The sequence below is a fragment of the Pan troglodytes genome, chromosome 2 (assembly GCF_028858775.2).
Source record: "Pan troglodytes isolate AG18354 chromosome 2, NHGRI_mPanTro3-v2.0_pri, whole genome shotgun sequence".
NCBI classification, from domain to species: Eukaryota; Metazoa; Chordata; class Mammalia; order Primates; family Hominidae; genus Pan; species Pan troglodytes.
Window position 1 is genome coordinate 201467650 of NC_086015.1, and position 24717 is coordinate 201492366.

General features: G+C 51.5%; 1 protein-coding gene across 4 annotated transcripts in view; it reads left to right on the forward strand.

The window, feature by feature from the left end:
* The window catches only part of LOC747774 (meteorin-like protein), a 79768-nt gene that overhangs the window by 51022 nt on the left and 4029 nt on the right, over positions 1-24717 (forward strand). For 3 of the 4 annotated variants that reach the window (XM_054682597.2, XM_024353589.3, XM_063806565.1), the window contains exon 3: positions 18415-18800. In XM_054682597.2, the coding sequence (XP_054538572.1) occupies positions 18491-18800 (310 nt within the window). In that variant the 5' untranslated portion in view covers positions 18415-18490. Of the gene's footprint in view, positions 1-18207; positions 18801-24717 lie in introns of those variants that run through there. The other variant, XM_054682598.2, reaches the window with a different exon arrangement.

Here is a 24717-nt window from a genome sequence, read left to right on the forward strand (position 1 = left end):
GAGAGCAAAGGCTGGGAGCCGATGCAGGCCTGGTGGCTTTGAAGAACAGCAGAGGGCCAGCGTGGCTACAGCAGAGGGAGTCAGGGCAGTGTGCTAGGAAGTGAAGGCAGGGAGATGCAGGAGGTGTGGATTGTTGGGGCATCACAGGCTGTGTGACTCCCAATTGCTGTGTGACAAATTCCCACAAATCCAGCAGCTGCAAATACGACCCAATGTTCCCCAGCTTCTGCAGGTCAGGAGTTGGCACAGCCTAACTGGTTCTCTGTAAGGTGCCATCAGGGTGTCAGCCAGCACTGGGTTCTCATCTGGGGCTCAGCTGTGTGGATGGCTCTGCTTCCAAGCTCACATGGCAGCATTCAGTTCCATGCAGGGTGCTGGACACAAGACCTCAGCTTCCTGGTGAGCATTGACTGGAGGGGGCTCTTAGCTCCTCGCAGCTGATCCCCTCCATGAGGCAGCTTGCAACATGGCAGCCTGCTTCTTCAAAGGCGTCGAGAGAGTCCCCAGAAAGACAGGTTATGATCTTAACATTTTATTTATTTATTTTTTGAGACAGAGTCTCACTCTGTCACTGAGGCTGGAGTGCAGTGGCACGATCTTGGCTCACTGCCACCTCCACCTCCTGAGTTCAAGCAATTCTCCTGCTTCAGCCTCTTGAGTAGCTGTGATTACAGGTGTGCACCACTATGCCTGGCTAATTTTTGTATTTTTAGTAGAGGCAGGGTTTTGCCATGTTGGCCAGCCTGGTCTCAAACTCCTGACCTCAGGTGATCCACCCGCCTCAGCCTCCCAGAGTGTTGGGATTACAGGCATGAGCCACTGCGTCCAGCCAGTGATCTTATACAATATGGTCAGTACATGAATCACATATATACCGCCTCCTTCATAAGCAAGCCACAGGTTCTGCTTACAACCAGAGAAGGGGATTATTCAAGGGTGTGAATGGCAGAGGTGGGGGTTGTGGGGGTCACCTTAGTATCTGCCACCACAGCCTGTCCTCTGTCCCCAAGACTCATGTCCCTTGTGCATGCAAAACACATTCACCCCTCTTGAGATCCCTTCATGCTCACAGTCCCGAATCTCATCTAAATCGGGTTTAGGTGTAGAACAGATTTCTTTGAATGTTCCTCTGATCTGGAAAACTAAAGATACAAGCTATCTGCCCCCTACATATGCAACACACAATAGTGGGTAAAGCTTGAGACATTGCTGTTCAGAAAGAGGTAGCAGGGGAGGGATGAAGGAATGGTGATTCTGAAATCCAGCTGGACAAATGCTGGTGTTCCCTAAATAGGTTTTAAGATGTGGGAATATTCCATGTCTCTTGGCTCTGCCTTCTGGGCTTCTGCCTCTGGGTCATCCTTCTTTTCTCATGAAAGATCCACGTGTTTGCAGCCAAGTAGTTTTATCAGCCTTCTTCTTGACAGTAGAGTTTGGGGGCTCTGACAGACTTCTTTCAGTTTGCACTCTGTCCCCTACAGACCAATCGGCCAGCACTGTGGGTGAAACAGCTTTCCCAAACCCTTTGCCTGTCCTCTGTGGGTTTCAGTGGGGCTTATAGTCGATTTGTCAAGAGCCATACCCATGAATCTTTTAGAGATAAACTCTACCTTTCTACCTTCAGCTCCTGCCAAGATGGCCCCCAGGGTAACTCACTGAAGCTTCCCAGGGGCCCTAAGGTTTGGTGGAGAGGTTCTGCATGGTACACCCTTATAATCTCTTGCAACAGACCTCTGTGTGACTCATTGCTACTCCCATCCTTTGATCTTTATGCATAATCACAAAAGACTGTACAGTTACACCCTATGCCACATGCTCAGAAGCCATTTGTTAATTTCAGCATCTTTTTCCATGTGGGGAGACTGACAATTTTCAAAATCATCAAGTCCTGATTCAATTTTAACAGTTTAAAAACCAGTCTCTTTCTCAATTTATCTCTCTTCTCTCACACTGTATTATAAGCAGTAAGAAGAAACCAGGCAGCATCCTCAACATTTTACTTGGAAATCTCCTGAACTGCATACCCAATTTATCACTTACATGATGTGTTTTCCACATAACTGCAGGAGACCACTTTTCTAAGCTTTCTGCTCCTACCTAATAAGGATCCCTCTCCTCCAGCTTCTAGTGCGAAAATCCTCACTGCCTTTGAGCAGTGGCGAGTCCTCCGAGCCCAGATATCTAGCAACAGTCTGCTCACCATAGAGTCTGTCTGTCACCACCTGGGCCATTTTTAAGGGACCAGAGCTTTCCTCTGAGATGAGGCTTTGAGCTGAGGAGCCACATGATCTGACATGGTTAAGGATGCCTCTGGCTTCCCTGTTGAGAATAGACTGAAGGGGCAAAAATGGAAGCAGAAGAGCAGTTAGGAGGCTCCTGTCAAACCCACGTGGAAGGCAGGGTCTGGGCTGTGTTACTGGACTAACACTAACACTGTTCCCTTGCACTTCTGAGGGGTCCCTGGAACTTCCCCAGGGGATGAGACTCCTTGCTAGCAGGCCTCAGCCCCTCCCCTTCAACTTTACTCAGGACCTGGTCTCCCCTCCTTAAGGTCTCTGGAGCCCAACGCACACTTCAGCCCACTCTCACAGGCATTCTGTCTGTCCACAAAATATCACTGAAGAGTCTTCTGTGACTGCAGCATGGTGTGAACACTGGGAGTACAAGGAGAAATAAGACACAGTTGCTGTGCTGGAGAAGCTTGTGCCCAGTGGTGGTGATACTGCTGGAGGTGAGACCACTATGCCAGCACAGGAACAAAGATGGCAGGGGCACAGGGCAATTCAGGGGTGCAGATCTGGGGGCATCCAAGAGGCTCCTAAGCCTCAGTATATAAACTGACAGGTCACAGCCTTCTCTAGGAAACACCTTCTTAAGGGTTGGAGTTATCTCTGTGCATCCCATCCCCACCCCACCAAGCCGCCCTTGGCCCTGCCCTCAGGAGCCTCTGCTTGGCCTTGCTAATTCCTCTCTTCTCCCTGAAGCTAGAGTGAGGTCCCTCTTGGCAGCCTTTGTGTCTAGAGAGAGCCGTCCAATAGAAACATAAGGTGAGCAACATGCTTAATTTTAAAATTTCTAGTAGCTACATTAAACATTTTTAAGTGAAATTAACTTTAATAATACATTTACTTAACCCAATATATCCAAAAGATTATCATTTCAACATGCAATCCTATTTTAAAAATAACTAGTGAGGTACCTGACAAAAAAAAAATCCCTTTTCATACTAAGTCCAGAAGATCTTTGTGTATTTTATACTCATAGGACATCTGAGTTTGGATGTTACCTTTTTATTGGAAATATGGGATCTGTACTTAGGTTTCACTGAATTTACATTGAAAAGGTAGGTTCACATACCCAAGTTGTCTCACACATACCTAAATGTTTTCTGGTAACTGGATGGAGTATCAGTTTTTATATTTATCTTTGCATTAGCTAAAAAACAAATTAACAGTTCAGGTCCTCAGCCGCACGCAGGCAGTTTTCTCCACGGTCCAAATGGTTGCCCGAATTCACCCAGACCCCGCTGTCCTCCGCTTTTTCATGCACACATTCAAACCACTGCCTCCCTTCCTCCTGGCACCCCCACCCCATCGCCAGCAGCCTCCGAACCAGTTTCCCTCCTGTCCTCATCTCAGCCACCCATGACTCACACACACATCTGGCTCCCCTGGCCCACTTTTCACCTGGTCCTCATAATCTATGCATAAACATTAACATACCACAGAGTCAATCTGCATACTGATTACTTCTGCTCTGGTCAAATTCTTGCTTTCAGGATCAGGAGGCTTTCTCCCCACACCAAACTGGGCCTGAGGAAATCGTGTCTTGTCTTCCTGTCACCCCTCCCGTAGTTGCATGTCTAATGAGACAAGGGGTGTCTCAGGTGAAGCAGGACAGGGAGGATGCCAGCACTTGGGTGGTAGAGGTGTGAGGAGTGCCTGTTGGGGGATGTGTCGGGGGAGGAGGACTTTTCACATATGGCTCTTTGTGTCGGGATGATTTCGTTGTTAAATAAGCACCTGCGGGATGATTTCACATTTCATACTTCTAAGTTTTTATAATTTAAATTCTTTCCACCAGCCTGGGTTTTTTTTTTTTTTCTCCAAGCTTTAAATCTGTGGCTAGAATTGGTTTGATTTACATAATCCTGCCCCTGAGATTTAGCCCCACCCTTGAGAGCCCCCTCAGAGCCACCCACAGCCAGGACACCTCTGCTGGCCTCCCCTTCCCCAGCCTCTTCCAACTTGTGGCAGGCCCCTGGCTCTGGCCTCCCCTATCTGGGAATGAGCCGGCTGCACCGCTGCTGACAGTGGCTGGATAATCCTCCCCGAGCTGTTCCAGGGATTAGTCCTGCTGCCCTGTGCCCAGCTCCCACACAGCGGGGTTTCGGGGCTGTGGACCCTGTGCCAGGAAAGGAAGGGCGCAGCTCCTGCAATGCAGAGCGGCCAGGGCAGTGGGCACCAGGCTTTAGCCTCCCTTTCTCACCCTACAGAGGGCAGGCCCTTCAGCTCCATTCTCCTCCAAGGCTGCAGACGGGGCAGGAACTGGGGGTGACAGGAGAGCTGTAAGGTCTCCAGTGGGTCATTCTGGGCCCAGAGATGGGTGCTGAAGCTCCCACACCTGCCTGTGAAAATGGAGTCCTCTCTCACCTAGGAGAGCCAGGTGCTGCCCCGAGAAGGATGCATTTATGGCTTCATGAAGTCTTTCCTGACCCCCGATGCTGCTGACTATAGGTAAGTCTGAGCAAATCTGGGGGAGCCTCATCTTGGCATGAGAAAGAGATGGCTTCTTCTAAGCCCACTGGCCGTGATCCCAGGATTATAACACATTCTGGCTCAAGTCCAGACTATTTGTAGAACACAGGAGATCCTCCACGAGAGGTAGTATAATATAGAGGATATGTGCGCTTATTAAGAGGCTGCCTGTCTGACCTTGGACAAGTTCTTTTTATTTATTTGTTTATTTTTTATAGAGACAAAGTCTCACTATGTTGCTCAGGCTGGTCTTGAACTCCTGGCCTCAAGCGATCCTCCCACCTTAGCCTCCCAAAGTGTTGGGATTATAGACATGAGCCACTGCACCTGGCCGACCTTGGGCAAGTTCTTAAACCCTTCAAAGCCTCATTTTTCTCCAATCATAAAAGGGAAAGATGGTAATATTTTCCCTGCCAAATTCTTGTAAGTCTTAAACATTGTATATGTATTTTGAACACGATTAAGCTCTAAACACTTGTTAGGAAGCAGGAGTAGCATTTGAAACAAACAGCTCTTTTCCCACAGGTCGGATGCCCTCACAGAATTGAGATTATGTACATAAAACACCAGGTGCCTAACCCGGCACAGAGCAGGAGGGCTAAGCATGACATCCAGCACGTGGTCAGTGGAATCCAGTATTCCTACCCACCTCTCTAGTCTCCCCTCCACCCCTCTCCCTTTCAGAGGCACCAAGCTGCTTGTGGTCTTGTCTATTCCCACTCCCTGCCTGACTGAACATTTTCTCCACCCCCTGATCATCAGCAGCAGAAACTGGCTGCTCTTCCTCCTGGGTAGACAGCCAGACTGTATTTCCCAGCTGCCCCTGCAGTGAGATGTGGCCATCGGAGCCAGCATTGGCCAATGGACTCTGCATGGGAGTGACGCATGCTGCCTCCAGGCTTCTCCCTAAAACCTCCCACGTGTCCTCCGCCTGCTCTTCCCACTTCCAAGGAGCACGGCAATTGTGGAAGACCCAGATTAGTGATGGCAGAACCATAGATGGGAGGAACCTGGGTCCCTGACTTAAAATATCATGGATTTGGATGTTCCCTTAGTGAGAAATAAACTTCCATTGTGTTTAAGCCTTTATTTGTTTATAGTTGGTTACAGCAACTGCCTTCTTTTAATTAAAACACTCCTGCTGCTTCATGTTGTTGGAATGCTTGTAACCCTGCTCTGCTTCACCAGGGTAACTCCTACTTGGCCTTTAAGTTTATCTCTGCTGTCACACCGTCCAGAAAGCCTTCTCCCAGCACCACAACCCCTCCACCAAGGGTTAGGTGTCTCCAGCAGATGCTGCACAGCCGGCTGCACTTTGCCCACCCTCCCCTTCTTTCTCATAGAATCCTAGGACTCCTGTGCATCTAGAAGGAGTCGTGTGGTCCAGTGCTGGCCAAGAAGATGTGAGAGCAAGTCGCTGGGTGGAGATTCTTAGGAAAACTTCTTAGAAAGAACGAGACTGGGCTCCTTTCTGCCTTTTACCATTTTTGTGTATGCTTGCCTTCTTCCCACCTGGGACTCTGATGCAGCACCTGTGAATGGGCACACATATTACAACTCTTAGGCTGAAACCCACGTTTTCAGGCAGAGGTCTCTTGTGGGCATTTAGTGCTATAAATTTCTCTTTACACACTGCTTTAAATGTGTCCCAGGTCGGCCAGGTGCAGTGGCTCATGCCTATAATCCCAACACTTTGGGAGGCTAAGGTGGGAGGATCGCTTGAGGCCAGGAGTTCAAGACCAGCCTGAGCAACATAGTGAGACTTTGAGGAGCTCATCCAGTTAAGATTACTTCCAGCTGTGGCCAAGAGAAACCCGACCGCGAGCTCAAGCACCAGGGTTCGTATTCTCCACACAACAGGAGAAAGGAGGTCGGCAGCACAGGGCTGACGTGGTGGCTCCATGATGCCTTCAGGAACCCAGGACTTCCTTCTACACTGCCACAAGAGAAAGCAGGAAAGATCTAAAATTGACACCTTAACATCACAATTAAAAGAACTAGAGAAGCAAGAGCAGACAAATTCAAAGGTTAACAGAAGGCAAGAAATAACTAAGATCAGAGCAGAACTGAAAGAGATGGAGACATGAAAAACCCTTCAAAAAATCAATGAATCCAGGAGCTGGTTTTTTGAAAAGACCAACAAAATGGATAGACTGCTAGCAAGACTAATAAAGAAGAAAAGAGAGAAGAATCAAATAGACACAATAGAAAATGATACAGGGGATATCACCATGGATCCCATAGAAATACAAACTACCATCAGAGAATACTATAAACACCTCTACGCAAATAAACTAGAAAATCTAGAAGAAATGGATAAATTCCTGGACACATACACCTTCCCAAGACTAAACCAGGGAGAAGTTGAATCTCTGTATAGACCAATAACAGGCTCTGAAATTGAGGCAATAATTAATAGCCTACCAACCAAAAAAAGTACAGGACCAGATGGATTCACAGCCGAATTCCACCAGAGGTACAAAGAGGAGCTGGTACCATTCCTTCTGAAACTATTCCAATCAATAGAAAAAGAAGGAATCCTCCCTAACTCATTTTATGAGGCCAGCATCATCCTGATACCAAAGCCTGGCAGAGACACAACAAAAAAAGAAAATTTTAGATGAATATCCCTGATGAACATTGATGCGAAAATCCTCAATAAAATATTGGCAAACTGAATCCAGCAGCACATCAAAAAGCTTATCCACCATGATCAAGTCAGCTTCTTCCCTAGGATGCAAAGCTGGTTCAACATATGCAAATCAATAAACGTAATCCATCACATAAACAGAACCAATGACAAAAACCACATGATTATCTCAATAGATGCAGAAAAGGCCTTCTACAAAATTCAACAGCCCTTCATGCTAAAAACTCTCAATAAACTAGGTATTGATGGAATGTATCTCAAAATAATAAGAGCTATTTATGACAAACCCACAGCCAATGTCATACTGAATGGGCAAAAACTGGAAGCATTCTCTTGGAAAACCAGCACAGGACAAGGATGCCCTCTCTCACCACTCCTATTCAATATAGTGTTGGAAGTTCTGGCCAGAGCAATCAGGCAAGAGAAAGAAATAAAGGGTATTCAATTAGGAAAAGAGGAAGTCAAATTGTTCCTGTTTGCAGATGACATGACTGTATATTTAGAAAACCCCATTGTCTCAGCCCAAAATCTCCTTAAGCTGATAAGCAACTTCAGCAAACAGTCAGGATACAAAATCAATGTGCAAAAACACAAGCATTCCTATACACCAATAACAGACAAACAGAGAGCCAAATCATGAGTGAACTCCCATTCACAATTGCTACAAAGAGAATAAAATATCTAGGAATCCAACTTACAAGGGATGTGAAGGACCTCTTCAAGGAGAACGACAAACCACTGCTCATCGAAATAAAAGAGGACACAAACAAATGGAAGAACATTCCATGCTCACGGATAGGAAGAATCAATATCATGAAAAGGTAATTTATAGATTCAATGCCATCCCCATCAAACTACCAATGACTTTCTTCACAGAATTGGAAAAAACTACTTTAAAGTTCACATGGAACCAAAAAAGAGCCCCCATTGCCAAGACAATCCTAAGCCAAAAGAACAAAGCTGGAGGCATAATGCTACCTTACTTCAAACTATACTACAAGGCTACAGTAACCAAAACAGCATGGTAGTGGTACCAAAACAGAGATATAGACCAACAGAACAGAACAGAGACCTCAGAAATAACACCACACATCTACAACCATTGGATCCTTGACAAACCTGACAAAAACAAGAAATAGGGAAAGGATTCCCTATTTAATAAATGGTGCTGGGAAAACTGGCTAGCCATATGTAGGAAGCTGAAATTGGATCCCTTCCTTTCACCTCATACAAAAATTAATTCAAGATGGATTAAAGACTTAAATGTTAGACCTAAGACCATAAAAACCCTAGAAGAAAACCTAGGCAGTACAATTCAGGACATAGGCATGGGCAAGGACTTCATGACTAAAACACCAAAAGCAATGGCAACAAAAGCCAAAACAGACAAATGCGATCTAATTCAGCTAAAGAGCTTCTGCACAGCAAAAGAAACTATCAGCAGAGTCAATAGGCAACCTACAGAATGGGAGAAAATTTTTGCAATCTACTCATCTGACAAAGGGCTAATAATCAGAATCTACAAAAAACTCAAACAAATTTACAAGAAAAAACCAAACAACCCCATCAAAAAGTGGGCAAAGGATACGAACAGACACTTCTCAAAAGAAGACATTTATGCAGCCAACAGACACATGAAAAAATGCTCATCATCACTCGTCCATCAGAGAAATGTAAATCAAAACCACAATGAAATACCACCTCACGCCAATTAGAATGGCAATCATTAAAGTCAGGAAACAAAATTAGCCAGGCTTGGTGGTGGGTGCCTGTAGTCCCAGCTACTCCGGAGGCTGAGGCAGGAGAATGGCGTGAACCCGGGAGGCGGAGCTTGCAGTGAGCCGAGATCACGCCACTGCACTCCAGCCTGGGCGACAGAGCAAGACTCTGTCTCAAAAGAAAAAAAAAAAGTCAGGAAACAACAGATGCTGGAGAGGATGTGGAGAAATAGGAACACTTTTACACTGTTGGTGGGACTGTAAACTAGTTCAACCATTGTGGAAGACAGTGTGGTGATTCCTCAAGGATCTAGAACTAGAAATACCATTTGACCCAGCAATCCCATTACTGGGTATATACCCAAAGGATTATAAACCGTGCTACTATAAAGACACATGCACATGTATGTTTATTGTGGCACTATTCACAATAGCAAAGACTTTGAACCAACCCAAATGTCCATCAATGACAGACTGGATTAAGAAAATGTGGCACATATACACCATGGGATACTATGCAGCCATTAAAAAGGATGAGTTCATGTCCTTTGCAGGGACATGGATGAAGCTGGAAACCATCATTCTGAGCAAACTATCACAAAGACAGAAAACCAAACACTGCATGTTCTCACTCACAGGTGGGAACTGAACAATGAGAACGCTCGGACATGGGGCAGAGAACATCACACACTGGGGCCTGTCAGTGGGTGGGGGGCTGGGGGAGGGATAGCATTAGGAGAAATACCTAATGTAAATGACAAATTGATGGGTGCAGCAAACCAACATGGCACACGCATATCTATGTATCCAACCTGCACATTATGCACATGTACCCTAGAACTTAAGTATATAAAAAAAAAAAGAAAAAAAGGAAAAAAATCCCTCAAATTTTTCCAAAGTGTTGGGATTATGGGTGTGAGCAACCACATCTGGTCCTTTTTTTTTTTAATTGAGGTGAAATTCACATAAGTTTGACCATTTTAAAGTGAACAATCAGTGGCATTCAGTACATTCACCATGTTGTGCCAACACTATCTCTGTGTAGTTCCAAAACATTTTCATCACCTCAAAATGAAACCTTGTACCCATGAAGCAGCCACTTCCCATTCTCCCCTCCCCTTAGCCCCTGGAAATCGGCTTTCTTTCTCCACGGATTTACATATTCTGTATATTTCCTATAAATGGAATTACACAATAGGTGACCTGTGTCTGGCTTCTTCCACTTAACCTAATGCTTTTGAGGTTCAGTCACATGGTGCCATGGATCAGCTCTGCCTTCCTTTTTATGACTAATTCTCCACTGTATGTCCATATCACCATGTGTGTATTTACTCATTAATCTATGGACACAAGCCTCGTTTTTAAGCACTTCAAATATGTTAACTCACTGAATCCTCACCACAAAGACAGATTCAGTTATTACATATTGATAGAGTGAAAACTGAGGCACAGGTAACATGCCTAGGATCACGTGGCTATGAAGCAGAAAGAGGACTCCAGCCGAGGCAGTCTAGTCCCAAAGTCCTTCCCTTCCTAGTAACCACTATGCTCTCTTGTCTCTCAGAGAACAACCCACATGGCACAACACGAGGGCTAAGCTGTCTGGTCTGACTGGTGAAGCTTCAAATGCTGTTCATTTCAGATAAGGGGAGGTTCCTGGGCTGCAGAGGCTTCCTAGAGGAGGAAGACCATGTAAGGTCTAACTCAGGGCAGGTCAGGATGGTGTGAACTCACTCTGAACACAGTCACCGGTGGGTGTTTATGAAAACTGGCTCCGGAACTCCCACAGGGAAGGTTCTTATCTTTGCCTGCACAACGCAGAGCCCTCTGGGTAGACTTCTAGACCCAGGCCTCTTTCAAATACATTAGAAACCTCAGCAAGATAAAATATTTTCTGTCTGGCTGCATCCGTCTATCTGTTTAGAGAGCGGGACATTTCCATCCTCCTCTCTCCAGGCATCCTTGGAAGTCTTTCCCACAAGCAAGACATCTTGGAGAAATTTAATGCTGCAGAGGGAAGTGGTTTTCAGGAGAGAGGAGTCTGTTCCCGGAACTGTAGCACGAAAGCTAGAGGCTGAGTAGGAACATCTTAAACTAAGTCCTCAGTCTTATTTCCAGTTTTCTTCCTGTAGATCGGGGCTTAGGATACCCTGTCGCATTTTCTTCACTCCTCCACCAGGAATTCCTAAAGTCCATGCTCTTGGATCCTGGCAAATCCAGGAGGCTGGGGGATGTGGCAAGCTTCAGCAAGACTGCCTGGGACCAACCCTGCAGCCTTAATTCCCAGGCCCACTCAGCCCAGCTGGCCAGCAAAGGCAGGCAGGGCTTCCATGTCCACACATGAGAATGACCTGCAGCTGTTCTTTGTCCAGGCTGAGGTCCAGGATTCCCATGGCAGCTCCTAGGAAATCTTTAAAATTAGGTCGCGGATGAGCCTGTCAGTAGATTAGGTAAAGAACTTTTAGGAAGTTGAGGGTGAAATATCTGGAGGGTGAACTGGCTGGTGTGATTCTAGAACTGGGGGTGGTGCCTAGCAGCGCATTTGTGAGAAGACACAGCCAGGCTTGGTGTATGATGTGGTGTGTGTGTATATTCACAGGTTCTAGAACTGGGGGTGGTGCCCAGCAGCGCATTTGTGAGAAGACACAGCCAGGCTTGGTATATGATGTGGTGTGTGTGTATATTCACAGGTTCTAGAACTGGGGGTGGTGCCAGCAGCGCATTTGTGAGAAGACACAGCCAGGCTTGGTGTATGATGTGGTGTGTGTGTATATTAACAGGTTCTAGAACTGGGGGTGGTGCCCAGCAGCGCATTTGTGAGAAGACACAGCCAGGCTTGGTGTATGATGTGGTGAGTGTGTATATTCACAGGTTCTAGAACTGGGGGTGGTGCCCAGCAGCGCATTTGTGAGAAGACACAGCCAGGCTTGGTATATGATGTGGTGTGTGTGTATATTCACAGGTTCTAGAACTGGGGGTGGTGCCCAGCAGCGCATTTGTGAGAAGACACAGCCAGGCTTGGTGTATGATGTGGTGTGTGTGTATATTCACGGGTTCTAGAACTGGGGGTGGTGCCCAGCAGCGCATTTGTGAGAAGACACAGCCAGGCTTGGTATATGATGTGGTGTGTGTGTATATTCACAGGTTCTAGAACTGGGGGTGGTGCCTAGCAGCGCTTTTGTGAGAAGACACAGCCAGGCTTGGTGTATGATGTGGTGTGTGTGTATATTCACAGGTTCTAGAACTGGGGGTGGTGCCCAGCAGTGCATTTGTGAGAAGACACAGCCAGGCTTGGTATATGATGTGGTGTGTGTGTATATTCACAGGTTCTAGAACTGGGGGTGGTGCCCAGCAGCGCATTTGTGAGAAGACACAGCCAGGATTGGTATATGATGTGGTGTGTGTGTATATTCACAGGTTCCAGAACTGGGGGTGGTGCCCAGCAGCGCGTTTGTGAGAAGATACAGCCAGGCTTGGGGTATGATGTAGTGTGTGTGTATATTCACAGGTTCTAGAACTGGGGGGGGTGCCCAGCAGCGCATTTGTGAGAAGACACAGCCAGGCTTGGTATATGATGTGGTGTGTGTGTATATTCACAGGTTCTAGAACTGGGGGGGGTGCCTAGCAGCGCATTTGTGAGAAGACACAGCCAGGCTTGGTATATGATGGGGTGTGTGTGTATATTCACAGGTTCTAGAACTGGGGGTGGTGCCTAGCAGTGCATTTGTGAGAAGACACAGCGAGGCTTGGTATATGATGTGGTGTGTGTGTATATTCACAGGTTCTAGAACTGGGGGTGGTGCCTAGCAGCGCATTTGTGAGAAGACACAGCCAGGCTTGGTATATGATGTGGTCTGTGTGTATATTCACAGGTTCTAGAACTGGGGGTGGCGCCTAGGAGCGCATTTGTGAGAAGACACAGCCAGGCTTGGTGTATGATGTGGTGTGTGTGTATATTCACAGGTTCTAGAACTGGGGGTGGCGCCTAGCAGCGCATTTGTGAGAAGACACAGCCAGGCTTGGTATATGATGTGGTGTGTGTGTATATTCACAGGTTCTAGAACTGGGGGTGGTGCCTAGCAGCGCATTTGTGAGAAGACACAGCCAGGCTTGGTGTATGATGTGGTGTGTGTGTATATTCACAGGTTCTAGAACTGGGGGTGGTGCCAGCAGCGCGTTTGTGAGAAGACACAGCCAGGCTTGGTATATGATGTGGTGTGTGTGTATATTCACAGGTTGTAGAACTGGGGGAGGTGCCCAGCAGCGCATTTGTGAGAAGACACAGCCAGACTTGGTATATGATGTGGTGTGTGTATATTCACAGGTTCTAGAACTGGGGGTGGTGCCTAGCAGCGCATTTGTGAGAAGACACAGCCAGGCTTGGTGTATCATGTGGTGTGTGTGTATATTCACAGGTTCTAGAACTGGGGGTGGTGCCTAGCAGCGCATTTGTGAGAAGACACAGCCAGGCTTGGTGTATGATGTGGTGTGTGTGTATATTCACAGGTTCTAGAACTGGGGGTGGTGGCTAGCAGCGCATTTGTGAGAAGACACATCCAGGCTTGGTATATGATGTGGTGTGTGTGTATATTCACAGGTTCTAAAACTGGGGGTGGTGCCTAGCAGCGCATTTGTGAGAAGACACAGCCAGGCTTGGTGTATGACGTGGTGTGTGTGTATATTCACAGGTTCTAGAACTGGGGGCGGTGCCTAGCAGCGCATTTGTGAGAAGACACAGCCAGGCTTGGTGTATGATGTGGTGTGTGTGTATATTCACAGGTTGTAGAACTGCGGGCGGTGCCTAGCAGCGCATTTGTGAGAAGACACAGCCAGGCTTGGTATATGATGTGGTGTGTGTGTATATTCACCGGTTCTAGAACTGGGGGTGGTGCCAGCAGCGCGTTTGTGAGAAGACACAGCCAGGCTTGGTATATGATGTGGTGTGTGTGTATATTCACAGGTTCTAGAACTGGGGGTGGTGCCTAGCAGCGCGTTTGTGAGAAGACACAGCCAGGCTTGGTGTATGATGCGGTGTGTGTGTATATTCACAGGTTCTAGAACTGGCGGTGGTGCCTAGCAGCGCATTTGTGAGAAGACACAGCCAGGCTTGGTGTATGATGTGGTGTGTGTGTATATTCACAGGTTCTAGAACTGGGGGTGGTGCCTAGCAGCGCATTTGTGAGAAGACACAGCCAGGCTTGGTATATGATGTGGTGTGTGTGTATATTCACAGGTTCTAGAACTGGGGGTGGTGCCTAGGAGCGTATTTGTGAGAAGACACAGCCAGGCTTGGTATATGATGTGGTTTGTGTGTGTATTCACAGGTTCTAGAACTGGGGGTGGTGCCTAGCGTGCATTTGTGGGAAGACACAGCCAGGCTTGGTATATGATGTGGTGTGTGTGTAGATCCACAGGTTCTAGAACTGGGGGTGGTGCCTAGCAGCGCATTTGTGAGAAGACACAGCCAGGCTTCGTATATGATGTGGTGTGTGTGTATATTCACAGGTTCTAGAACTGGGGGTGGTGCCCAACAGCGCATTTGTGAGAAGACACAGCCAGGCTTGGTATATGATGTGGTGTGTGTGTATATTCACAGGTTGTAGAACTGGGGGAGGTGCCCAGCAGCGCATTTGTGAGAAGACACAGCCAGACTTGGTATATGATGTGGTGTGTGTATATTCACAGGTTCTAGAACTGGGGGTGGTGCCTAGCAGCGCATTTGTGAGAAGACACAGCCAGGCTTGGTATATGATGTGGTGTGTGTGTATATTCACAGGTTCTAGAACTGGGGGTGGCACCTAGGATCGCATTTGTGAGAAGACATAGCCAGGCTTGGTGTATGATGTGGTGTGTGTGTATTTTCACAGGTTCTAGAACTGGGGGTGGCACCTAGCAGCGCGTTTGTGAGAAGACACAGCCAGGCTTGGTATATGATGTGGTGTGTGTGTATATTCACAGGTTCTAGAACTGGGGGTGGTGCCTAGCAGCGCATTTGTGAGAAGACACAGCCAGGCTTGGTGTATGATGTGGTGTGTGTGTATATTCACAGGTTCTAGAACTGGGGGTGGTGCCTAGCAGCGCATTTGTGAGAAGACACAGCCAGGCTTGGTGTATGATGTGGTGTGTGTGTATATTCACAGGTTCTAGAACTGGGGGTGGTGCCTAGCAGCGCATTTGTGAGAAGACACAGCCAGGCTTGGTGTATGATGTGGTGTGTGTGTATATTCACAGGTTCTAGAACTGGGGGTGGCACCTAGGAGCGCATTTGTGAGAAGACACAGCCAGGCTTGGTGTATGATGTGGTGTGTGTGTATATTCACAGGTTCTAGAACTGGGGGTGGCACCTAGCAGCGCGTTTGTGAGAAGACACAGCCAGACTTGGTATATGATGTGGTGTGTGTGTATATTCACAGGTTCTAGAACTGGGGGTGGTGCCTAGCAGCGCATTTGTGAGAAGACACAGCCAGGCTTGGTGTATGATGTGGTGTGTGTGTATATTCACAGGTTCTAGAACTGGGGGTGGTGCCTAGCAGCGCATTTGTGAGAAGACACAGCCAGGCTTGGTGTATGATGTGGTGTGTGTGTATATTCACAGCTTCTAGAACTGGGGGTGGTGCCTAGCAGCGCATTTGTGAGAAGACACAGCCAGGCTTGGTGTATGATGTGGTATGTGTGTATATTCACAGGTTCTAGAACTGGGGGTGGTGCCTAGCAGCGCATTTGTGAGAAGACACAGCCAGGCTTGGTGTATGATGTGGTGTGTGTGTATATTCACAGGTTCTAGAACTAGGGGTGGTGCCTAGCAGCGGATTTGTGAGAAGACACAGCCAGGCTTGTTATATGATGTGGTGTGTGTGTATATTCACAGGTTCTAGAACTGGGGGTGGTGCCTAGCAGCGCATTTGTGAGAAGACACAGCCAGGCTTGGTATATGATGTGGTGTGTGTGTATATTCACAGGTTCTAGAACTGGGGGTGGTGCCTAGCAGCGCGTTTGTGAGAAGACACAGCCAGGCTTGGTGTATGATGTGGTGTGTGTGTATATTCACAGGTTCTAGAACTGGGGGTGGTGCCTAGCAGCGCATTTGTGAGAAGACACAGCCAGGCTAGGTATATGATGTGGTGTGTGTGTATATTCACACGTTCTAGAACTGGGGGTGGTGCCTAGCAGCGCATTTGTGAGAAGACACAGCCAGGCTTGGTATATGATGTGGTGTGTGTGTATATTCACAGGCATCGTGGAGCATATACACTTTTTTTGTGTGTGTTGAAATAAACCTTACAGATTACAAAGTACTTTTTTTTTTTTCTGGGACAGGGTCTCTCTCTGTCACCCAGCCTCGAGTGCAGTTGTACAATCATAGCTCACTGCAGCCTCGATCTCCCAAGCTCAAGTGATCCTCCCGCCTCAGCCTCCCATGTAGCTGGGCCTACAGGTGTGTGACACCATGACTGGCTATTTTATTTTCTTTTTGTAGAGATGGAATCTCACAATATTGCCCAGGCTGATCTCAAACTCTTGGGCTCAAGCAGTCCTCTCGAGTCAGCCTACAAAAATGCTGGGATTACAGGCATGAGCCACCACGCCCAGCCAGATTACAAAATACTTTGTCATCTTTTCTCTACAGCCCTCAAAAAGAGGCAGGGCAAGCACAATTAAATCCCATTACAAATGGGGTGACTGAAGCTCCATTCATTGCTTGCCCAGAGTCACACAAAGAATGAATAGCAGAGCCCTGAGCCTGTGTGCTTCCCTGTGCCAGGCTGCTTTACCCAGGCATGGGTGCACCTTGTGCATGGGACATTTCTCCTTTGTTGTGTCCTGAGTACCTTAAGTCACTCAGATATTGCTCAGGTGGAGTGAGGGGAGACCACCCTCTGATGTGGCCTGCAGCCTATGAAGAGTGAGGTTTGGGGGCCCAGAGTGTGAGTCACCAGCGGTAAATGCAAACCATATGTGATGCATTTTCTCTGCTGCAGAAAGGGTTTCTGGTGACTCGCTCAGGCCAGGGCTCTGGAAACAGCATTGCTTATTTCACATAAAAATCCTAAGAATGTGGGTGAACCTGTCTGAGATCTGCGTAATAAAACACTTAGTTGAAGTCACCGGGTTAGTTCCAGGCCCACTCGGTTATGACGTGGCTGTTAGCCACGAGCTGGCATTTACGTTAAAGTATTGAGAAGGAGAAGCGTGAGGGTTTTGATGTTTCAGTTTCTTGAAAATATAACTGTTTCTACTCAGGACCTGCCTCTCCAAGAGTGTAGCACACTTCATTTTTTTCTGTTTAGCATGTATGAGAGTGAACTTAGCTTGCTACTCACACACTACTCACCCTGTGGAGGAAGTTCGCCTCGCTTTTGTGGTGAGTCTTGCTGTAATGATAGCTTATATTTACAAATACCGTCGGCAGTGCAGGGTCTTCAGGCTTGCAGAAAACGGTCAAGTCATTACTTTGAGAAATGTACAAACATCTATGCTTAATGAGGTGCTAAAAGACAAAACTCATCTACAACCTCCTTCCCCCCAAACTGCCAACACTTCTGATTAATTTAAAATCTGCTCTAAACGACAAAACTCATCTACAACCTCCTTCCCCCCAAACTGCCAACACTTCTGATTAATTTAAAATCTGCTTCAAAAGACAAAACTCATCTACAACCTCCTTCCCCCCAAACTGCCAACACTCTGGATTAATTTAAAAGCTGCTCTCTGGGCAGCTTGCATCCAAGGGCTCCTCCTTCACACGTGGTGGGGCCCCACCTTCGCTTTACCTCTAGCGTCCCAGCCCTCGTGGTCATCTGGAACCAGGGTTGGTACACAGGGCCTGCTGGCATTCCTATGATACTCCGTGATATTCTGGAGGAATCCATCCCTTCCTTGGGGCTCCATCCCACTGCCCCAGCACCTCCAGCCACCCTGATTCAGGGACATCGCAGAGATTGGTGTTTGACGCTACGGCGGCAGAGGCGCAGACTCTTGAGTGTTGGAGGGCGTCTGGAGGGCCTGGGGGCCAGCACCACCTGCACTCCCGGGAGCTCGGCCCCGCCCCACCATGGCTCTTGGTGCAGGTGCACTGGAAGGAACTGGGTGGGGCCCCTGTGCCGAAGGGCGGAGATGGCGCCGGCCTGCCTCACGGGCAGGGGTCCGTGTGGCACCTGTGGCCGGCAGCGGGTGGGTCCAGGAGCCGCCATCATTTGGAGCGCGTATCGTCCTTACTGACTCTCTGTGGGTGCGGGCGGGGTGTGTGACGGGAGCTCCGGGCCTGGCTGACAGTGTCTCTCCTCTGCAGCGGGCTGACGCACGAGGCACACAGGAAGGAGGTGGAGCAGGTGTATCTGCGCTGTGCGGCGGGTGCCGTGGAGTGGATGTACCCAACGGGTGCTCTCATCGTTAACCTGCGGCCCAACACCTTCTCGCCTGCCCGGCACCTGACCGTGTGCATCAGGCCCTTCACGGACTCCTCGGGGGCCAATATTTATTTGGAAAAAACTGGAGAACTGAGACTGCTGGTACCGGACGGGGACGGCAGGCCCGGCCGGGTGCAGTGTTTTGGCCTGGAGCAGGGCGGCCTGTTCGTGGAGGCCACGCCGCAGCAGGATATCAGCCGGAGGACCACAGGCTTCCAGTACGAGCTGATTAGGAGGCCCAGGGCGTCGGACCTGCACGAGCTGTCTGGTGAGTGTCCTGCCTGGGGCGGGGGCGGCGGGCCTCGTCATCACGGGGCTGGTGATCTGGCAGGTGTCTCTGATTTCTTCCTGCCCCCTCGTCTGCTCAGCCTTGGTGAAAACCCTTCTGTGTCTGTGCTTCGGACATGACGGTTTTGCCTGAAGAGCCCCACAGGTGGCTGGGGTTGGGGGACACTGGCGCCCGCAGAGGGGCCCTCCTAGGGGGTGTGACATGGTGTAGGGGGGTGTGGGATGTCCAAACTAAACCATCTTGGAAATGCAGCCTTTCCAACTAAAACCACCTTTGAAAAGACTGGCCCATCTGGGTTAGTGTTTCGGGTGGCATGGCCTTGGCCAAGCGGGGCCTCTCTCCCTGGAGGTGTGTCTGGGGAGCATGGTGAGCATCCCCCTGTGGCAGCCGGGCCAGTGCTGGGTCGGACGCGCCCCCGTGCTTGTGGATCGTGTAGCGCCTTTGAAACGGGTGCTTTTGCCATTCAAACTGCCCTCGGAATTGGCTGGGTGTCTGTGGTGTTGGCTAAAGACCCTGAAACGTCCATTTTTGGGTGGGAGCTGAGGCTGACTCAGCCTGGAGCGGTGCTGAGCTGTGATGCCCAGAACATGGGACCACCCCTGTCCCAGAGGGGTCTTGTGGGTACAAGAAACAGCTTCCCTGTGTGGCCGGCAGGGAGTGGAGGTGTCACATGGCGTCTCTGGACGCCTGTGCTTGGGGGAGAGGTCCTTCGTGGAGGGCTGTGTTGGTCTCTAGAAAATTCTGTGGGTAGACACCAGGAGGCATGAGGTCCTGGGAGGCACCTGTGGGCCGGTGTGACCTCCATGGTCTATGTGGCCTCGGCCTCGGGTGTACAGACTTCTATCCTGAATGGGAGTCCACATTTTTGTGTTCTATGTTCTTGGCCTAGATTACTTTTCATCTCTCTCTGAAATCTCTCCCAGGTAGACTGGTCATTTACAGAGTGAGTGTAGGACCGTCTGCCTGGAGTCCTGACTGCCCCGAGTCCCAGCTGGCCCATGAGCTCAGACTGCCCCTGGGCCTCAGCACCCGCAGGGCTGGACGCTGATGTAAACTCAGCTGTGCTGTGGTTGGTTGCACGCTGGATAAAACTTTAACCACGGCGGCCTTTATCTCGGTCACCAACAGTTATGGTGGGTGGGAGACCTGGGGGAGGGGGTACCAGCCTTGCTCTGGGGGCCCTGGAGAAAAACTCACAATGAGGCGAAACCTGGAGAAATCCAAGCTCCAAGTTCAGTCTTTCTAACCGGAGGTAGAAGGTGCCAGGCCAGATGTTAGGAACTTGCAAACATTCTTTCTGCTGATTTAAGTGGTGATTGGTCTTGAAGACGTTGGGCTGCGGGTCACATGCTCTGTGGCCTGAGCTTTGTTCTGCTTCTGGGTGAGATTCTTAGAGAGGCTGTGGTGTAGTCCGTCCCTGCCACGCACACCTGGACGTCCACACTGGCACAGGCCCGATTTCTACATTTCCAGGGGAAATTCAATGGTTCTGGTTGTCAGCTGGGGCGACCCTTACGGAGCCTGTGCCCTCACCTTTGGGAACAGAGACTTTGTCTCTCCTGCCTCTGGGGGTGGGGTCCGAGGCCTACAGGCCCTGTGTAGGCTGGGGTGGTGGGTGGGTTTGGGAGAGGCATGGGAGGGTAGGGGCTGAGCTGCCTTGGGGTCCTGTGGGGTTGCAGGGAGGCAGCGGCCTCTTGTGAGGAGTGACTTGAGCCCCAAGGGACCAGAGCAGGCATTCGGCGGTGGGTCCTCGCTCACCCTCCGTGTGCCTCCTGGGCCTGTGGCCCAGTCACCTGCGCAGGACTGTGGCCCCAGTACACGTCAGGCTGGCTTGGGGTCCCAGAACTTTGCTGTGTCCTGTGAGGCTGGTGCTTGGGTTTCCTTGTTTACACTTGGTGACCCTGTGGCATCTGCTTAAACGGAGCCTGAGGTGATTTCCAGTGCCCTGTGGGTGGTGGGTTGCTTATCCGAGGAAGCAGACATGCAGGGATCCTCGGAACTGACAGGGGCCCAGACTCTGAGGTTCACCGGGGGCCCCCGGAGCTGGGACCCACGCCTGGCATCTCACGGGAACGGGCACAGGTGCAGGCCCCTCCCTGGGCTGAGCACCTCCAGGGCCCTCACGAGAGGCCTCTCCTATCCTGATGGGGTGGAGGGGCAGGAGGGATCCGAGGAGGCTGATGCCTCTCCTCTCCCCAGGGTATTCGCCTTTCATCAGGGGACGGGGGCCCCTAAGCCTTTAATGCTGCAGGAATGGGTACATAATGTGAAATGTTGGTGCCTGCCATCTGGCAGCAGTGATGCCGTCCCCTGGGACAGGCCGGCTCCCCAGCACTCCCCGGCCAGCCCCGCGGTTTCCCTTGCCTCCCGTTCCTGCACTTGCTGTAGCTGCGAGAGCCAATGGAGGCTGAGCCGGGCAGCGCCAGCCCCGCCGAGCCTGAAGTGAGCCTGAGCCTTTGGCCTGGCAGCGCGACCCACGGGAGGTGGACGAGCTCGTCTGTGCGTCAGAAGTTCCAGTTTGTGCTGACTCAGGAGGACAGAGGCTCCGTGGGCTGGAACCCCGGACAGGAGAGGGTGTGTGAGCCCCGTCCCCTGCCCAGCCAGGAGGAAATCCCCCGCTCCGGTGGGTCTCGTCGGTGTGATTGTGGTGCATTCATGCCGCAAAATCGGCTTCCTTGAGTAAACTGAGACACACCGATGACCAAGAGTTGGCTGGAACACGGGGGCAGGCTGCTCCTCCAGGGGTACACACTGGGGGCCAGGCGGGAGGGGACCCGGCCCCAGGACCTTGGGATTTGGCTGACTACAGGCAGGACCTCTCAGCCCTGCACCAGCCGCCTCCGCAGGCGACACGGACGCCTTCCTTGGATGCTGAGGAAACCCCGCAGGATGGGGGTGGCAGAGAGTGGTCAGGTGCAGCTTCCGGCCGTGCCCAGACCTGTGCCCAGCAGACCTGGCTGAGGCTGTGTGGGGCTGCCGTTTGCAGGCCAGGGAATCCGGGAAACGGGCACCGTTCAGTGGCTTGGGGAATGTGGGTGGGGGCTGTCTGGTTCTGGGGTACACAGACCCGAGACAGTCCAGGCAGGTCCCAGGATTCCAGTCTGTTCTTCAGCTTCTCCCAGGGCTGTGTGTCAGGTGCTCCTGGCTTGGCCACATCTGTGCTTGGGGTTTGGGGTGCAGGCTCTGTGTAAGGCCCCCCAGTGCAGGCCCCAGTGAGCAGGTGCCCAGGGCCGGGCAGCAGCATCGTGGACACAGGCAGTGGGAGGGGAGGGGATGCTGCCTTGATGCTGATCATGAGCACGTGGTGCCGTCCCTGGCTCTCCAGGACGCCAGAGTCCTGCAGCGTCTCAGGGGCCTCAACGCCTCCCCCCTTTAAAATCCTGCCCCTGGCTGAGCCCGTAGGTGAATGACCAGCTCGGCGGGCGCAGAGCCCCTGCCGATGAGCCCCCTCCAGGAGCCTCAGAGTTTGGAGAAGTCCTTGATGGGTGGGAGGGATGGGTGGAAAAGTGTAGAAGATAATTCTCATTATTTCCTGGAAGTAGAGGAGAGGGGCTGATTTTTCCAAGGCGTCCCATCTCTCGTCCATCTTTGGCTTCCTGCTTGGTGCCTTCTCTCCGGCCACTGTAATTTTCATTTTAACCATCTCTGGGCTTGTGGAGAGGAAGGGTGTGGCCCCCGCCAGCTTCCTCACCAGGAAGAGGGAGGGAGAAAGAGAGGGAGGCAGGGGGAAGGGCAGGGGCTGTGGGGCCAACACCCCCGGGGCACCCCAGCAACGGACTGCAGCCTAGAGTGCGGCCGCAGCGCAACAGTGATGATGGTGGCCTTGTGGGGAGCCTTGGGAGCTCAGCCTTGGGTCCTCGAGCCCACTGGAGCCCACCCTCCACCCCTACCCACTGCTCCCTGTTCTTGGCTCCTCTGAAAGCACCTTGTCCCCATCACTGGCTCCTCTAAAAGCAGCGTGTCCCCCCGCTCCCCCGTCACCACCTGTGTGGGAGACCCAGTAATCGTGGCCACAGAGGTTTCCTGTCGGAACTGTGTGAGTCCCTCTGGCTGTCCTTACCTGGGCAGTCCTGCCGGACCAGTCGGTGTCTGTCATTCTCAGCCTCTCCTTGGAACCAGCCAGTCCTGCCTCTCTACTTAACACCTGCCGTGCAATCTAAGTCCCCTCAGCAGCTTCCCCAACCCCACCCTGCGGGTCCCTCCCACCCTGTTCATGCTAGCTCCTGAGTGACCTGCCTGAGATGTCCACACCCCAGCCCTCCCCCTCCGAGGAGGATGGACCAGGATTCCAACCCTTTGCCGACCCTCCCCACCGCCCTGGAGACGAGGTGCAATGTGTCCATGAGCAGCACGTTCCGCAGCCTTTATGAACCTGGCTCCTGTTAATAATTGTCTCCACATTGTCTCCCGGCGTCCACCCTGCATTCTCCGTGAAGGTGACTTCTGCTTTGTAAAGCTCAGAATCAGAACAGGGAGGTCTCCAGGGTGCTCCTTACGAGCTCAGCTGTCGATGGGTCGTCTCCAGAGGCTTCTAGCAGGCGAGGCTGCAGGCACTGACTGTCCCCGGCCCCACGCCCCTGTCGTCAGCCGGGTGAGCCAGGGCGGGGTACCCAGGGCACGTGAGGGCAGCATCTCCATCCTCCCCCTCGGCCGTCCGCTGAGGTCGTGGGGCCGTGACTCACAGAGGGCGATGTGCTAGGGCTTGGATACGCTCACACGCCCAGGCCCCGGGGTGGGACGCATGTGGCTGGGCCTGTGGGCTCCCCTGCCCCAGGGTGAGAGCCACACACCCACCCCACCCCCCGCCCCAGGGTGGGAATCACACACACCCCCCACCCCCCGCCCCAGGGTGACAGCCACACACACACCCCACCCCCCGCCCCAGGGTGGGAACCACACACACCCCCCACCCCCTGCCCCAGGGTGACAGCCACACACACACCCCACCCCCTGCCCCAGGGTGGGAACCACACACACACCCCACCCCCTGCCCCAGGGTGACAGCCACACACACCCCCCACCCCCCGCCCCAGGGTGGGAGCCACACACACACCCCACCCCCAGCCCCAGGGTGGGAGCTACACACACCCCCCACCCCCCGCCCCAGGGTGGGAGCCACACACACCCCCCACCCCCCGCCCCAGGGTGGGAGCCACACACACCCCCCACCCCCTGCCCCAGGGTGGGAGCCACACACACCCCCCCCCCGCCCCAGGGTGGGAGCCACACACACACCCCACCCCCCGCCCCAGGGTGGGAGCTACACACCCCCCCACCCCCCCAGGGTAGGAGCCGCACACACCCCCCCATCCCAGGGTGGGAACCATACACACACATCCCCACACACACACCCCCTGCCCCACAACACACCCCCCGCCCCACACACACACTCCCCGCCCCACACACACACCCCCCGCCCCACACACACCCCCGACTGTGCTGCTGACTGTGAGGATGGACTTCCGGCACCTCCTGCCTCCTGCCTTTGCAGGACCGCCTGGCCCAGCCCCAGCTGCCATGGCTGCCCAGCCGGAGGGTGCTGCTCAGTGAGGGGACCCTCGGGTGGACTGGGATCACCATGCTTCTGTCGTTGACCAGCTCTCTCTCAGCCGAGGCCACCTCCACTCACATGAGGTGCCCTGGGCTGGGACCTCTGGCCCTGTGGTACTGGGCAGGTGCTGGCCGGCGTGCAGTCTCACCTGTGGAGGATAAAAGTGCTGCCTGAAATTTGAGATCCCCCAGTGCTCCCTCCTTGTTGCTTCCAGACGTGAGTGGTGGTCTGTGCTGCTGGCCTCTGTCCAGCACGTGCCTGCATCAGGCCCAGCATGGTCTGCAGACCCCCAGCCGGCGAGTGGGATGGGGGTCCACATAGGTGAACTAAGTGTCAAGGGTGGGC